An 18,199-nucleotide genomic window follows, 5' to 3' on the forward strand; every position below is an offset into this window, starting at 1 on the left:
CAGGACACAGGTCTGCAGTTGGCCAGGCCACAGAGTCTCTGCCCAGTACCTCAGTCTCATCAAGGTCATCTGAGGACTTTCTCCATGGCACCCAGGGTGAGGGAAGAAAGAGGATCCTCTCCTGTGAGAGGGACCATGAGTAGAAGGGAGACCAGAAGCGCTGCTCTCACATTGGCTTGCCTCTTGCCCTGGGCCAGCCTCACACTCACATCCCAGGAGCAGGGGCTCACGGACCTCTTCTGATGCTGGCCTTCCCTAACTATGGCCTTGGTCAAATCCCTGCCTTTCTCTCAGCCTCAACACCCCTTCTACAAGAGTGAGAGCAGGTGAAGCAGCCTCCTGCCCCTCTGGATCTGTAGAGGGGCTGAGAGAGATGCGTGCATAGTTATTCCAAACAGTCTCCTGCCTCAGCCCTTTGCCCAGAGAGAGGCTAGGCTGGATATTAATAGCAGTCTAATCACACTCGCATTCTTTGGGTGCTAAATGAAAGCAAAAATCCCAAGCTGTAAGAACAAAACCCTCCCTTCTGAGAAGACTGAGTCACCCCAGTGAGGTCCACGAGGCTGGCTTAACCCCTTGCTTTCCACAAGGGCCTCTTGGCTCTTCCCCTGATGTCTAGCTTAGCAGAGCCAGTGAGAACCACACAGCATGCAGGCCATGCTCCTGGGACACTGTGGCTTCAAGTGAGGGGTTTGATCTTTTGTGAGCAGGTCACCAGGCGCTGAGAGAGAGGCCGGCAGACTTGGCCCCACAGGGACCGACAGAGTCAGGCAGATACACTGGGCATGCCTGCCACTGCAATTCCTGGGTGACGTCTTCAGGCCTCTGTCTTCTGCCAAATGGAACTAATTGTATCACCAGTGCTGTGCTCCCATTGCCACTGCCCAGGGAGGTTGAGAACACTGCGGGTATTTCTGTATAGACTATTCATGTCTTCCCCCTCACTCCTGAAGACAGCCTGGTGCTCACTGAGGCCTGGCAAGCCATTGGGACCTACCAGGTGGGCCGAGTTTCCTTTGTCTACCATTGATACTTCAATTTCCCTGGGACAATGAGCACAGGAAGGCCCCGATGGCTGCTGGGAATAGAATGAAGGTATGTGGCCTCAATTGCCAGAGCCCTCCTGCCTTCCTGCCTTCCTGCCTGTCCTCTGACAGCCCACAGTGTTCTGAGGTAGCTCTTTATGGGACAGAGCCTAGGCCTTGGACCTAAGTGTGAGGCTTCTGGGCATGAATGGGTCAATGAACAAGTTTCTGCACAGTTGTGTGACTGGACAAGTGAAAAGTAAGGCCAATGAATGGGCTGCTACCTCCCTCTGTGAGTGAACACATTGTCACACCACATACTAGGTGTGTCCACATACTAGGAGTGTGAAACCTCAAGCTGGGCAGGTACGAATGGGTCACAGCTCATGTTTGGAGGTCAGAGGACATCCAGAGATGTCAGTTTAGTCTGCCACCTTATTTGAGCAGGAGCTTGTTTGTGCTACTCATAGCAGGCGAGGTGGCCTACCAGCCTCTCGAATTTTCCTGTGTTCTCCTCCCATATTTCCTTCGGAGCAATGGGATTCCAGATGCCTGCTGTCATGTTCAGTCTTATGTGGGCTCTGAAGATTTGAACTCAGGTCCTCATGCTTGTGTGGCAAACACTTTATCCATTGAGTCACCTCCCTAAGCTGGGCTCCTTCCTTTACCCTCAGAAGACACTTGGCCTGACAGCCAAGGGTTCAGTGTTCCCTCTTCTCCATGCCTCTGGCTCTACCTGCTGGAGAGGGGCTTGCACAAGGCTCTTTGGCTGTACTCTGGGTAAGAGAGAAGTTGACGCCTTTGGACTCACACTTACCAGCTATACGGCTTTACTGATTGTCTCTGAGCCTTGGTGTTTTTATCACACTAAATGAAAGTAATAAAACTTACAGCAAAGGGCTGGCGGTGGGGGTAGCTCAGTGGCAGAGCACTTGCTTAGCATGCTCAAGGCCCTGGGTTCAATTCCCAGTATTGCACAAAAACAAAACTAAATAAACACACACCCTCTCTCATAGGGGTTAAGCATGAGGATAGCACTTGACCATACACAGTAGTGTGTGATACTGAGTAGGGATACTGATGTATGGATGACGAAGGTATGTTATTTTGCTTTCTTTCATGAAGTGGGCAAAATATCTTAGGATGGTTTGGGGATGTCTAGCCTCTTCATGTGCACAAATGACTGGATGGTTATCCCCGCAGAGGCTCTTGGGTAGTTTGCCTTAAGTACAAAGGTAACTGACCCCTGTCTTGTTTGTTTCTCCTCTCCATGCCTCAGTTTTCTTTCCTGTAAAATGGGCTAGGTTCTGTTTAATTGTTGGTAAGAGTCCAAAATGCTGATTGGTTCTTGGCATGACTCACTAAACCTGACCTGGCTGGAGAAGCATCAGGAAATATTTGGAAGTGGATTGAAAAGGAGGCAGGGAGACAAACATGACTCAGTGTTCTCTCCTTTTATGGGCTGGCACTCAGACCCTGGCTTCCTGGAGGTTGTATTCCAAACTGTGCCCTGATGGATGTGAGGTCCACATGCCCATGAGCCCCCGCAGACCCCCCAGATGTGAGTTACCCTGCCGGCTGGACTGGTTTTTGCCTTGCTATTTTAAGCAGCAAGTTTATAATAATGGGTGGGAAAGCACACCGAGCCCGAGCAGCATGGGAATGGCTCACAGCGGGCCACAGGGGCTCCCCTGGAGCCGCACGGACTCCATCTTGTTCAGCTGTGGGACTGCAGGCAGCCTTTACCTTGCTGCAGCCAGCAACTCCAGGTTTGTCTGACCTTGTTCATGAGGTTTTATTTCTGGCCAGGGGCTGGCAGAGGTCTTTCTTCAAGAGAGGGGAGTGCAGGGTTGGATGGGATATTTCTGGTACGGTTTTATAATCCTAGGATCGCTGAACGAACCCTGGGCTGGGAGCATCCTTGTGGCTGGTTGTGACTAGTTAAGAGTCCAGGACTTCGGAAAATGGAAAAGTCCACTGCTGTGGTTGGAATTCCCATGACCCCTTGAGCCAGCCAGTATTGAACATCTCCCAGGAACAGGAAACACTTGACCTTGCCGAGCACTGTCCTGCATCTTTAGTTGGCTCCAGACTCTAGAAAAGGTTCCTCTGCCTTCTCACTTGGCCGTATATACCTGTCCTTTGGAGACCCCAGGGCCACATGACTGCCTTTTAGATATTGGAGAAGAGACTGCTTTCCCTTGCAGCTTCTCTGGCCCAGGCTAAAGTCTTGAGTTCTTAAGCACAGATTCTTGTCTCCCTAGGATCTTCTCTTTTCTGAACATGGTCTTGTATGTCTGAATCCTTGTTTTACAGGACACAGTATGCTTTGTGTAGATTAAGAGCCAAGCGGAGAGTGGAATGGCTGCCTCCCACACTTTGGAAACTGTTCCTGTTAAGATAGGTTGGACTTGCAGGGGTGAGGCAGTGACATTACCTGAGAAAGTGAGCCAGCTTGTTGTTACCCTCAACTACCCCCGTTCCAGTGCAGTCCCCTCCGCACCACTGATGCCGTTGCTACTGACTTTGGTGTCTAAGGAAAGATGATCAAAGTTCCCAGACAGCACACTTTTGGGGGACCTGATATTCAGTTTCTTCGTCCAGTAGTCTTTGGGGATGGAAGATACAGTGGTCTGGCCCCACAGCTCTTAGTCTCTTAGTCAAGATAAATCTGTTTGGAGCCCAGCCCAGTGTGGCTTCTTTTCTGTCCACTCATCTACCCTGCCCAGCCCCGGGCTATTCTGCAAATAGATAAGTTCCATTCGAGTTTCTCTGTTATGGCTCAGCTCAAACACCCCCTGTAACAGCCATTACTAAACCACATCGCGCTCCCCGTCTGCATAGTTAGGGGCTCTTTAATTCCTCTTTTTGCAGTGTTTATGCCGATCACAGTTTTTCAGTTGCCTCCCAACACTGGACTCAAGACCCAATGAGGGCCCAGACTATACCCTCTCTTTGTGTCACAGCACAGGTCACAGGCCTAACAGAAAGTTTGTGAAGAAAGAATGAATGATTCAGCCAGACATGGCACATACCTGGAATCCTAGCACTTGGGATGTGGAGAAAAGAGAATCATTCAGTCTCAGCTACATAATGAGTTCAAAGCAAACCTGGGCTACATCAAACCCTGTCTTAAGCCATAAAAAAGAAGAAAAAAAAAAAAATCTGCATGAATGGCCTAGTTGAGATGAGATTTCCAAGATGACCAGCAGGGGTCGCCCCAAATGCTTCAATGCTGAGTGGGCTGTCTACTGGGGTAAATGACAAAAGCCACGACAGCGCCCCCTTTGACAGCTCCTGTACTAAATGTCTCCAATTCTTTAAACACAAACACGGTTTAAATTATTTAGACCACCAGTTTTTGGTGGATCTTTGGAATATTCATAACGAATCAAACACCTTCCCTGCTTTGGAGACCCGGGTCCATCCAGAGGGTGGTGTGTGACTGGGGGGGGGGAGAGGGGGCTGAAGCCAACCAGCACTCTGGTTTAAGGAACGTTCCAGGCCCTCTCTGTGGGACAGGAAGGATATCTTCTGTCACGGGAAGCAGCAGAGCTTTCTGGCTTTTCCTATAGGCTCTAGCAGTCAGCAACCATGCACTGAGGAGCTGGGACACAGTTGTTACTCAGTTAATGGTGTTGTCTTTTGTTCTCCCCATGAGGAGGAAGCAGACCGCAGGAAAGGGTGTGTGGTATAGTGGGAAGAGCCGTGGCCGCCAATCAAGAAGACCTGGGTGCAAGCACTTAGTTTTCTGTGTGACCCAGGACAAGTGGCTTCCACCCTGAGAGGCTCTTCCCGCACCTATAGAATGGGACTATGGATGTCTACCCTCATCCAAGGCCATCCCGTGAGCTTGACAATGGCAGTCATGCAGCCGGTAGGAGCTCGGAAGATGGTGTACAGATGGCCTCTGATCTCAGCGAAGTGTCCTCCCTCAGCTACAGCTTTGAGGAGCTGAAATGTTTCTCTTCTGGAATAGATGTGTTTACTGTAAGGACCAAATTAGATGCAAAAGGTCACTCTTGCCTGTGTAAACAAAGCCAGGGAGCGGGAGGCAATGCGATTCCCAATGCCCACTCCCAGCCTCGCCCCGCCTGACCTCAGGGTGGATGTAAAACCAAACAGCTGATCTGTGGCTCTTGGATCCTGGAAATGGAACCTAGCTGGGGACAGGGATGGAAAGGATTTTGACTTGTCCTTTTGGCATCTCCCCAGCCTGCGGAGCACAAGCCTCTTGGAGCGTCTTTGGGGTTGACACAGCAGAGGTTCCAGGCACACACAGCCACTCCAGCCAGGAGGCTGCCATGCCCCACATTCCTGAGGATGAGGAGCCCCCTGGAGAGCCACAGGCAGATCAGACCCAAGTAAGTGCCCCTTCCTGTCCATGGCTAGCCTGGCTGGGGGCCAAGCTGAGCATCTGGGCCGAGGCCACCGCTTTCAAGCTGGCCACAGAGTGCAGGAACAGCAGTGCAGGCTGTGGTGGGTGCCTGGGGAAGGTGTGTGGCTCTCTGTCTGGAGAATATGCTACCCTGAGTTCATTTAAGTGATTCCGGGGTCCCGGAATCCTGAGTGTGGAACCATCTGTATAGTGTATGACTAAGGCTTCCTAAGATTTCAAACCACCTGGGCCCCGAATGCTCCCTTCTGCCCTTGAGAACGATGTAGAAGAGACAGGGTAGCAGACATAGCCAAAGACCGCTTTGAAACAATCTGCTTCAAGTGAATATCGAAAGTTCACAGTAAAGGATAGGACAGGGTTTCAGTAAAAGTTGATAATAAAATAGAATATGGTTTTTAAAGTGTTCATTAAGAGTATTCTCATTGAGGCAGGTATGGTGGCTTATGCCTGGAGTCCCAGTCTTCAGGAACCTGAAGTAGCAGGTCACCATGGGTTCCAGACTAGCCTAGGCTACAGACTGAGACCTTATCTCAAAAAAACAAAACAAAACAAAAACCCAGACAAATAACAAAAACAATGGCAATAGCGTATCATTGAGTTTTTTTTTTGCAAATTAAATTAAGAAAAGGTATCTTTAGCTATATATGATCATAAAGTATAGGTTATATGTTTATTTTCAAATTGAACAAAGGATCAAGTGTTTGGTGTTGATATGTATGTTACTTGTTTTGTTTTGTATATGTAGTGTATGCACATGTGTCTATGGACATGGAAGCCAGGGGCTGACGTTGAGTGCTTCTTCTATTATTCCCAACTTATTTTATGAGGCGGGGTCTCTCCCTGAGCCTGGAGGTCACCAATCCAATAAGATTGGCTGAGCAGAAAACCCTAGGGGTCTTCCTGTCTGTTTCCCATGCAACCCCTCTCCTTTTTTACGTGGGTGCTAGAGATCCAAACTTAAGTTCTCATGCTTCTATGGTAGGGACTTTCTGATTGGGCCATCTCCTCGGCCTCTGCTTATTTTTTTTTTTCTATCAACCAAACAATGTGTTCACATGATACTACATTCTTCACATTTGATTTTATAGCAACTCTGTCAAGACGATGTTTAAAATGTAAGGCTATACCCATTTCCTCAAGATATTGAAGTCATTCTCTTTTGAAGAACCTATCTTGATATCATCCTCATTTTTTCTTTATCTGGTCCCTGGCCCAGCTCCATCTGACCTCCTGGATTACAGACCTTACTTATGAAGGTCACCACCACTACTTTCTTTGACTTGAACTTTACAATTGGTTTGCATTGAACTTGTGCGAAGCTCTTGTATCTGACTCTGATCCATACTGACCAGAGCCAGATGAAAGAGACTTACTAAGCCAGAGAAGAGTGTGTAAGTGAGCATCATTTTTTCCAGATGGACAGATTCCTAGTGAATGTTCTCATATTGTGATGACATTTGTTTTCTTACATATTATTACTGTGGGAACTAAGACAGCAAATATTTAGAAATGAATAGTCCCTTGTATCTCCATACCCCAAGTTCGTGTGTTTGAGATATGAACTTGGCAGCTTAGGGATGAGGGAATATCTTCTCCTTGAACGTCTAAAAAATAAAAAGAAAACAATGAGCCAAACTCCCATCTCTCCGTCTGCAGACCATAGCTCAGCTATCCTGGGGCATCTTGGGCTATGGTAGGTTCTGTTCATTAGCAACTTGGAAGGCAGTTGAGGTCTGGGGGGTTGGGGGAATGAAAACGGAGTGACCACAGAAGGCAGACGCTGGTGAGTAGATTCAAGCGTGGCTGCTCCCAAGCCTCGCTGGATTTCTTCAACTCTGTCACTCCTGTACCCCTCTCATAATGGTCATCTCTGACCCCTCCACTTCACTAACGATGGTAACATACTGAGCTCACAGTCTCCTGGATCCCAAATCTTGGGCAATTTCCCCAAACAGTTAACCCAAGAATAAATGTGGGAGTCTTTGTGACCTCCACAGCCAACAGAGTAGCAATCTGTGGGAGGCAAGAAGATAGTTCGGTTCAACACGACTAGGTAGCTGGGGTTAGCTCAAACTCTGGAAGTCTGACTCTGAGTAGTTTGTTTTAGGCATATTTAAACACAGCACAATTTGGCAAAAACTTTCCTGGTGATAATTAATTCAATCTCGTGTGCATAATAAAGCACAAAATAAGCTAAATAAAAATCAGACATGATTACACAGAAACTCTTTGCAAAACACCATCTGTAAAAATGGGTTTTATAGATTGAGAAAAACAAGCATACAATAAGGGTTTAGGGAAGATTCTGGTGTGGTCTCAACCACACATATAGCACAAAGGTCACCAGGCTATTAACCATGTCCTCTTCCAGCCTTTTGTTTGGATAGCAGGTTATGCATCCCTTCCTTTGAAGGAACAGCCCTGTGCATTTAACATTCCAGGTTCCCCTAGTGCTTGCCTGTGAGCACAAGAACCTCTGTGCCTCCTACAAATAAAAGCACTCCTAAAACAAGTAAATAAAAGATTAGCAAAGATACAACTTCATCCCTTGTAAAGGCTGAGTCCCATTCTTCCTACATCTGTAGCTCTCAGCATTTAAGAGAGGGTGCTGCTCTTATAGAGGACCTGAGTTCAGTTCCTAGTACCCACCCACAACTGCCTGTAGCTCCTGCTCCAGGAGGTCTGATGCCCTCTTCTACACACACACACACACACACACACACACACACACATCTTTTTTTATTTTATTTTTTATTTTTTTTATTTTTTTGGTTTTTTGAGACAGGGTTTCTCTGTGTAGCTTTGCGCCTTTTCCTGGAACTCACTTGGTAGCCCGGGCTGGCCTCGAACTCACAGAGATCCACCTGGCTCTGCCTCCCGAGTGCTGGGATTAAAGGCGTGCGCCACCACCGCCCGGCACACATCTTTTTTTAAAGTGCTTTAAAATCATATCCTCACAAGACAACAAAAGCCACTCCCCTTATAACCCTTAACCTTTGTGGCTGTCGGCTGCTTGTAGGTCCAGCTACGTGAGGACCAGGGTCTAGATGAAGGTGAGCTTCTTAGTGCCACAGCATGGGAGGAATCCATGAGCAGGCTCTGGAGTCAAGGATAAGAACCTTGATTGGCCAGAAGGAGCCCTGAATGCCAGTTCCTCACAAGCTACTCCTGCCTGTGACCTGGAGCCTGAGCCAGTATTTACAGAATAATGAGGTGGATTCTGATGGTCTCTGAAAGCTTTTCAAGTGCCTTGATCCTGTCTCTGGGCTTGTAGGAATCTGAGGCTATCCTGAAAATGTCTGCAAGTTCCAGTGGCTCTGGCAGTGCTGGAACCTGAAGGAGGATTCTCGAGGGACTCAGGCCACCTCAGATCCGGAAGGTCCAGGTCCCTCAGAGAAGACAGTGAACAGGGTTTAAGATTATGACCACACTGGCCTTGAATCCCAGCTCCTCCATATCCTCATCCAGGACCTGGAAGCCAAGTCTGTTAGATTTCTCATCCCTGTACTTCCTGTATGTTACTCCGAACAGCCATAGCTGTGGCCGCTTCCGTTCTGCCTCGTCAGCTCAGCCCTGTAGCAGTTTACACTCTTAAACAGAGGTCTAACTTAGGTCCACATGAGATTCAGCATTCTTTTACTTTCAGATCTGACTACCAGGGCCCCCCTGAGTTCCCCAAAAGTCAGATAGACTTGGGTCATAACGAGCTCTTGCCCATGCTGAGCGCCTGATGCAGCACAGCCTCAGGGGAGGTTCAGATCTCCCAAGCTAGCTGGAGCCTCCAGGGGCAGAAAGCCTGGCTCCCTGGGAGCATAGAAGCCAGGCAGCCAGGAAAGCGAGGCTGGCCAGGCAGGGTTCAGCCGGAAGTCCCCGTCTGTGTGAATTCCCACTCGGCAAAGCAGGCCTGGAACAGAGCATCCTTTCGAGCTTATAGCTCCCCCGGGTCCAGTCCTAGTTTTGAATACTCTGGTCCCAACCCTCCACTTCCCACCACTAGCCTGAATCCTCACAACAAAAACACTGAAGTTGGAGGGCTAAATTGTTCTCTTCCCTGAAACTGCTAATTGGAAGCTGTAATCAATCCCTGCAGTGAAGCAAAGGCTCCCCGCAATGCTCCTGCAGTGTATTCTCAGCAGGAGGCATTCTCTGGGGCTCTGAGTGAAAGGAAGCTGTCAGGACACATGCCTGGATGTTTAGGGACCACAGAATGACAGACTATCAGCTGGAAGGATCCTAGATCAAATGTTTGAGTTTGCTTTCTGTTGCTGTGATAAACACCATGACCAAAAGGAACTTGATGAGGAAAGGCTTTATTTTATCGTACGTGTATGCATGCTTCCAAGTATCAGTCCATTACTGAAGGAAGTCAGGGCAGGAACCTAGAGCAGAAATCACAGAGGAATGCATGCTGGCCTGTCTCTTCTTCACTGCGCAGCCACAGACCCCAGATGTAATGTGGTCAAGTCATCAGTGATTTTTCTGAGCTGTGAGCAGAAGCCATTTAGGAAGCTGACTCACTGGGACGGCATGACATCCTCAGAGGTGCCTAGCACACTTGGGGTGTAGGGGTTCATGATAATAAAGCCTGAGTTCTACTTGTCCAAGTCCCCCCTCCCCACAACCTTCTAGAAGCCTCCAGGAGGAGGTCACTGTAGCTCATGGATGGACCATCTGCCTTCCCATTGTCAGCTCTGACATCCTCCATTCACCTCTGTCTTCCACCTCCCTGCACACAAAGCCACTTGATAATAATAGGCAGCCAGGCACCAGACACTATGCAATTGTATTAATACATTTCACTTTAGATAAAAAAAATTGCTCTTTAGAAAAATCCATACATTTATACAGTGTATTTTGATCCTATCCACCCACTATTAGCTCCTTCAATTCTCCATAGTGCCCACCTATCGCCCTCCCAACTTCATGTCCTTTTGTTGTTATTAATAGCCCCTGAGCCCACTTAGGGCTGCTTATTCCATGTGCACAAAGAGGCACAGTCCACCCACCGGCAGCTTCTTTCTTGGTGGAGAATGACTCTCCCTCTTCAGTAGCTACCAACTGCCAGTAGCTCCTCTGCTAAAGGTAGAGCTGTGGAGTCCCTCTCCATCCACGCTGGAATTTTGACTGGTTTGATCTTACAAAGGTCTGTGCAGGTTAGCAAAGTTGTTGTGAGTTGGTGTGTGCGACAGCCATGTCATGTCTAGAAGTGAGCATTCTCTAGCTCTCCTCCCATCTACATTCTTTTTGTCCCCTATTCTGAGATGTTTCCTGAGCCTTGGATGGTGGGAGGTTGATAAGATGATCCATCCACAGCTGAGCACTCAGTTATTTATACTCAGCACTTTGGCCAGTTATGAGTCTCTGCATTAATTATTACCTACCGTACTAAGAAGCTTCTCTGCAAAGTTGAGAGTAGCACAGATCTATGGACATAAACGTACATATTTAGAAGGCAGTTAGACAGTATGACCAGGGTTCTACTCTGGCGTCTTCCTAAATCATGAGCTTTTTGATCAGGTTTATAACATCAGGCATGAAATCCTTCCTGGAGAGCAGACCTCGTCGTCAGTCAATCAGAAAGTGATTGGTCATCTCCACAACCATCATACCACTATTGCATCAGTGGGCACATCTTGCCAGGCATGTTGGTATCATAGCATGAAGGGTCCATTACTGGGTAAGATGATTGATGACTGGTGTCTTTTCTCTCCCAGTATCCTGCACAGCATTATGTGAGCTTGCTGGCACGGAGAGAGTTTCCTGGGCATTCTGGGCTGATTACTTTGTGTCTTGTATCCAACCTTTAGTCCATTTTACAAGTCAGGAGAGAAAACTAATTTCCTCTGAGGCTGCATAACTCACAAGCAGAGAACCAGGGACTTCAAGCCTGGCATTCAGGAACACCATGCTCCTGGTTTCTACTTTGTACTGAGCACTGCTGACTTTGCTTCAGAGTTTCTGTGAGACGTGTGCAGCCTGGGCCAAGGTGACACTATTCTGTGCTCTTGAAGGCATGGTCAAAGGGGAGTTAGCCTGGGACCCCAGAGAAGACAGTCCTCTGATCCTGCAAAGCAGTGCAGCTTGTGACAGAGGGTCTTCCCAAATTCCTTCTTCCCCTTCAGAGCACAAGCCCAGGCCACACATCCTTCCAAGATACTTGTGACTTCCTCATCCTTCTTCAGCCAGAGGATAAACTAGCACAGTGTGGTTCCCAAAAAAGTACTCTGTCAAACTAAGCCTATCTTAGGCCGCAGCTCTGAGACACTCCAGTTCTCTCAAAGCAGCTGCTCTGTGCTTCAGGTTTTAATGTTCCAGACAGACATTAGTGTCCTGTCGCACAGCAGCCTTGTGGCTGAAGACCATTGTGGTACTCTGCTATTTAGAGGCATTGCCTCCCTTTCCTGTCCCCAGTTTTTAAAGCTCTGAGATGAAGTTGGGATGGGCTCCAGAGAAGCAGCTCTCTGTATGTGGCCCTGTGATGGTCAACCTTAACTGCCAACTTGTTGGGATTTAGAGCCACCTAGGAAACACACTTCTGGCTGTGTCTGCGAGGGTGTTTCCAGGGAGAAAGTTTAACTGATGTGGGAGATCCATGTTGAATGTAGGTGGCACCATCGCATGGGCTGGGCTCCCAGAATGAAGAAAAGGAGAAGGTGAGCTGAGCAGCGGCATTCATTTCTCTCTGCTTCCCGACTGTAGATGCAGTGTGACTAGCCAGCTCACACTCCTGCCACCATGCCTTCTCTGCTATGATGGACTGTACCCTCAAGCCATGAGTCAGTCAACCCTCCTTCCTTAGCTACTTTGGTCAGGCATTTCGGACAACAGTGACAAATGTAACTAATAGAGACTCTAAGGAGGTAATCCCTTTGTGGAGACCTGGGAACCTCTGGCCTTAAAGCCATCAGGCTCCTCTTCTTGGGATCCAAATTGGAGACCCTAGTAAGTGCCACCATAGAACATCAGAAGTTCTTTCTCTGTTGGTGTCAATGTAGTCAAGACCCATCTTGTCTTTCCCTTCAGGCAGTTGGGGCTCATAGCTCATCACACTGGTCTGCCCTCTTGTAAGAGGACACCCCCTAGGCAGACAGAAAGTTCTTATAACTACATGCCCGGGACAGAGAATGCTTCTGGGTCCCAGGCATATAGGTGTAAGCAGCATGGCAGAGTACTTGGGTTTCACATTCCAAGTGATTCCAAATGATTCTCAGTTATATCAAGTTGGCAATTAACACTAACTATTATAGGACCTAAACAACCAATCTTCTATCAGGATTGAGGTGGAGATGAAATTGATGATGCATATAAAATCCTTGTAACCTTGTATGGACCTCCTAGAGCAGGGAAGTCGCCCAACAATCACCCAGTGAGACCCCTCATCCCATCCCTGTTGTATGCACTCACTACAAGGTAGCTTCACAATGCCAGGAGGCAGGTATTGTTAGTTTACAGGTGTGAACACCCAGGTGAGCTGAGTACATGCTCACCTCCAGAACTGGAAGTACTTAACCACTCCATCTGGGACACGAGTGTCATCTTCCTTGAGAGTATTTGTTCACTTCTATAATTCGTCTTCCATAACTGTGATAGAAGTACCTGGGCCAATTTAGGAATTATTCATCTTCATCTCATGGGTTTAGAGGTTTCAGCCCATTATCCTTTGTCCCTGTTATTCCTGGGCTCAGAGTGAGGCAAGATGTCCCAGCAGGAAGCATGTGGTGGAGCAAGGCCACTCACCTCATGACAGACAGGAAATAGGAAGCTTGACAAGAAAGGGGTGGGGACAAGGTATATTCTACTAGGACGTTGGTGAGCTGACCTAATTTCCTCCAGTTAGGCTCCACTCCCCTAAAGTTTGCAGTACCCACCCAAACAGCACCCCCAACTGGGGACCTTCAATCTATGAGCCTATGGGGGACACTTCACATTTGAACCATAGCATTCATTTAGGTCATCACACCCTTCTAAGATAGTCTCAGTTAAGATCTAAAATGAAATAGCTTTGCAGAAGTTATCAATAAGGCATTAGGATCTGGCATAGGAGGTAATAGTAATGTTTATTGGGTACCTGCTACTCATTGATCCATGATAGATATTATCACTCCTCCTTGTTACAGATAAAGATACTGGACCCAAGGCATTGTGTATTTGTCAAAGGTAACATAGTGATGTCACAGTTAAGTGTAGATTCAAGCTGAAGATTCCTTGTGTACGTGACCCCGCCTTCTTTGTCTCCTTTTGTAAATAAAGCCAGTGTACTGAGCAGCAGTGACCTCAGGTGTGGGGAGAGGGTACTGATGTTTCATCGTCTATGGTTAGATGGAGAGGAGGCTTGGGGCGAAAGAATCAAGAAGACTGTCACAGCACATGAGCTATGAGAAGAGCTGTAGGACTGCTTCAATCAAAATAGGGCATTTCAGAAATGGTGATCTTGTCGGGAGTGCATATCACAGTGGTTCATCCTTGGTTCCCACTGTGAGCAATAGAGTGGCTTGTCCTGTTTCTCTCTCCCCTGTTAAACTGAATGTGAACAACCTGGGGCCAGGGATCACAACTTTCACACATGTATGGTAGAAGCAGAAGGAAGGAAGGAAGGAAGGAAGGAAGGAAGGAAGGAAGGAAGGAAGGAAGGAAGGAAGGAAAGGGGGAAGGAAGGAAGGCTGGTTGATTGTCTGGATGATTGGATGGATAGATGGATGATTGGATGGATAGAAGGATGATTGGATGGATAGAAGGATGATTAGATGGATGGATGATTGGGTGGATAGATGGATGATGCATGCATGGAAGGATGATTGGATGGATGGATGATTGGGTGGATGCCTGGATAGATGGATGGTCATGTGACAGGTTGGGTAATTGGATGGTTAGACTGAAGGGAGGAAGACATGAAAGAAGGAATAGCATCCAGAAGGGAGGACTGAAAAGGATGGTGGATGAACGGCTGCCTGGCTGAGTGACGTCTTACAAAGCGTGGCCAACACCCACTGTGTACCACTCTACACTTTTGAAATGTGATGGCCTGAGAGTAAGAACAGGCTAGCTAAAGAGTGCAGGAAATTCTGACAACTGGATCGCTGACTTCTGGGAACTGAGTGGACACCAACAGAGGCTGACAGAATCAGAGTGGGCCCTGGGCACATGGGAGCATACACTAGGGAGCAAGCCTTCAGGATTGTGGGACAAAGAATGCTTTCTTTGCTTTGCACGGAGGAGCCACATGCCCAACAGAAGTCCTTCCCCTCTCTCCCATGGCCTTAGGACTTGACACTGGAGTCATCGTTTTCTTGTTTGTCCCCTGAGAATCTTTTTATTTTGTCTTAAGAGCACAAATTCCTCTCCCAAGGGAGTCCCTGCCTGCCTTCTGGGCTATAGCAGAGAGGCTGTGGATATAGTCAAACAATGTGCACCCACCTCCCAGCCCTCCCTGCCATCATTCTTATTGCTTTATCTGTGTTTGTTTTTAAAGACAGTCTAGGGAGTATTAGCTCCATTTGATGTTTATAAACATGAAGATCAGAGAAATGAAATTTCTCTCTGGAGGTCACCCGACTGGGATTCCATGGCAGGTCCACCCAGCTTCTTCCCTGTTCACACTGACCCAGTAGGGTCCTCCTCTCATGTCACCCAAGGCCATCACGGAAACCACACCCCCACACTTGCCTGGGCTAGACCCGGAGCTGTTCTTAAAGTGTCCTAGCCCAGACCTAGTCATGTGATAGTGAGGATTTGAAGCTCGTATTCCCATCTATGACACTGGTCTATATTTATCCCTGTGCTCAGGAGCATAGGAAACTATCGTGCACCCTTGGGAATTTATGAGTGAAATAAACATTTAAATGTTTCTATAAGATTTATTAGAGGGGAACAAAATGTGACTTGTTGTATATGATTGGAGTGAGCTTGCTGGAGGTGGCACAGAGGTTGGCTGACCCCCAGAAGAAGAGAGATAGACCCCTGGGGAGTCTGGGTCAACAGGAAGAGGGACAAGAACCCAGGGGCAGTGCTGCCCTAGCCTGCTTCCCTCCTGCTGTGTGTCCTGTCCCATATGGATTCAGGGCTTCTTGGAGGAAGAGGCATCCCCATGAGGAAGTGTGCGGCATAGAGTGCTAAGAGAATATTGTCTGAAGCACACCAGAAACCAGGGGAAGTGCCAATAAAGACGAGCTGACAGACGGAGAAGCAGTGTGGCACATGGGAAGGATGCTGCCTGTGTTTGGTGTGGCCCTGGGGTAAAGCAATATTTTCGATGGCCAACTGCACACTCATGGACTGACTTCCCATCCTCTCATTTTTCTTTCATGATTACATATTTTCCTGTTGGTTGTTTCTGGTTGTTTTAGGAAGTAGTCAGAGTGTCAGTGAATTAAAATAAAATCTCTTTTCTTCAGCACCAATGCATGCTTGGAATTTGTAAAAGCTCCACCATGGGGATGGCAGAAACACATATGATACATGAGTAGAAAAATGAAATTTTAGCCAACATACGTCTCTTGTTCACCAGGGGATTCATATGAGAAGGGCTCTAACTAAGTCAGGCAGACACAACAAGAGAATTTCTAGAGCTCAAATATTCAATTGAGACAAAATCCTGTGCACATTATAGGAGTGTTGATTCGCCTTTCTGCGGCAAGAGTGACTCATTAACAAGAACCTGAGCATCAGGGAGATTTCAAATCTAAATATCTTGTACGCCAGAAAGGCAGGCCACACCAAGCCACTGGAGAGGCCATAGCAGAAGGCTTTGAGTCCATAGACCTGAATGACTGAACCAGGCCAGGCTAGAATTCTGACCACAGTTCCTATGCAGAAATATGGACCTGAGATTGCTTATTACTCAGTTTCAAGGAAAGCAGAAACTGAGGGGCTGGAGAGAGGACTCAGCAGTCAAGAGCACTGACTCAGGACTTGGATTAATTCCTGGCACCCACATGGCAGTGCACCCCACACACACAGGAGGGAAGAAAGGAGGGAGGGAGGGAGAGAGAGAACTGAGGTAGTCCATATGTTCATTCGCTCATCTGTAGCCATATCATAATGTACTACACAAAATTTCACACCTTGAATATATGCAATTTCTATTTCTCAGTTATACCTTCAGGAAGCTGAAACAGACAAACCAACATACCGAGTTGGTGACCTGTGGCAATGGCCTGGGGAGTCACACTGTGGGAAAGGCTGCAGTTCCAAGGCCCTGCATGTTCCCCCAGCCCAGGCCTAACTCCATTTGTGTTTTGCTCTAAACCACCAGGACTCTCCCTCTGCAGGACCATTTCGCAGTCTTCCCACAATCATCCTGACGGGGGATGCCAGTTCACCTGAAGGAGAAACCGACCGAAACCTGATCAACAGGTATGCAGCCCAGGCAGAGGAACAATGCTTTCTAAAACGGAGGGATCAATAGCTCTATTTCTAGAGATACTTTCTTCTTCTCCAAATCACTTTACTAATAAAGAGGACTGGGGATATAGTTCAGTTGGTAGCTTGCTTCTTGCCATGCTGTATGAAGCCCTGGGTTTAATTCCCAGGATCACATAAACCGGGTATGGTGGGGTACACCTGTAACTGCAGCACTCAGTCGGAGGCAGGAGATCAGAAGTGCAAGATCATCCTTGGCTACATGGGGAGTTCAAATACAGCCTGGGATACAAGAAACCTTATCTCAAAATTAAAATAAATATGGGCACATAGCTTTTCAAAATGGGAACAAGAATTCAGGATTTTTTTTTTCCTCTATTATCTTCTTTCCCAAAATGAAGTTCTTGCTCTTGGATTTGGCCCCATATATTAGGCCCTGTGAGAGTTTAAGAAAAGCACAAGACATCATGGCAGGGAAAATTTCCATAATATCAGCCCAGGTGTTCTCAAACAAACCTGGAAGATGTGGGCCTGTGACTATAGAGCCCTGCTGTGGACAAACCGGGTCCTCCTTGGAAGATAATCCTTTGGAAGTGACAGTGGATCACCATCACAGGGATGTCACTGTCCCTGTTTCCCTCACCATGGGTCCCTGCATTGATCTAGCTGGGATGAGGTTGTCTAGGTATCACTTACAATAAAATTAAAAGATAACTGTCAGGGATTGGGATACAGATCTATGGGAAGGTGCTGGCCTAGCAAGTACGAGGCCCTGGGTTTGAGGGTCAACACCACATTAGTCAGAGGGTGATTCTTGTAAGATAGAGTGAAGCCGGGTGTGGTGGCACACTCCTTTAATCCCAGCCCTGGGGAGGTAGAGGCTGGTGGAGCTCTGTGAGTTTGAGACCAGCCTAGGGCTACACAGAGAAACCCTGTCTCTGGGAGAAAACAAACCCAGAGTGAGTATGCACGTCAAAGCCTTCTGTATCCATTAATTAAGGGTAGAAGCAAAAGGGCAGAGTGGATACCAAGGAAGATGTAAGAAATGAAAATACATGTATAATCAATGTGGGAGTGGGTGGAAAAACGAATAAAATTGTGAAGTCAGATAAGACAGCCTCATGGGGCTGGAGAGTTGGCTCAGCAGTCAAGAGCACATACTATTCTCGCAGAGGACCTGAGTTCGGTTCTCACCACCCAAATTTGGTTGCTCATAACTATCCGTAACTCCAGTTCCAGGAGAATCTGATGCCTTGGCCTCCTCATACATCTGCAAATACATGCACACACATACATAATTAAAAATAAATCTTGAAAAAGAGCTACATGTAGCTGGGCAGTGGTAGTGCGTGCCTTTAATCCCAGCATTCAGGCAGCAGAGGCACGTGGATCTCTGTAAGTTTGAGGCCAGCCTGGT

General features: G+C 47.6%; 1 protein-coding gene across 2 annotated transcripts in view; it reads left to right on the top strand.

Moving 5' to 3' along the window:
* Irag1 (inositol 1,4,5-triphosphate receptor associated 1) overlaps positions 1-18,199 on the top strand; it is a 108,733-nt gene that overhangs the window by 33,028 nt on the left and 57,506 nt on the right. Inside the window, exons 2-3 of one of the 2 annotated variants that reach the window (XM_059268848.1) lie at positions 5,241-5,389; positions 16,676-16,776. In XM_059268848.1, the coding sequence (XP_059124831.1) occupies positions 5,330-5,389; positions 16,676-16,776 (161 nt within the window). In that variant the 5' untranslated portion in view covers positions 5,241-5,329. Of the gene's footprint in view, positions 1-5,227; positions 5,390-16,675; positions 16,777-18,199 lie in introns of those variants that run through there. The other variant, XM_059268840.1, reaches the window with a different exon arrangement.

The sequence above is a fragment of the Peromyscus eremicus genome, chromosome 1, assembly GCF_949786415.1.
Source record: "Peromyscus eremicus chromosome 1, PerEre_H2_v1, whole genome shotgun sequence".
NCBI lineage: Eukaryota > Metazoa > Chordata > Mammalia > Rodentia > Cricetidae > Peromyscus > Peromyscus eremicus.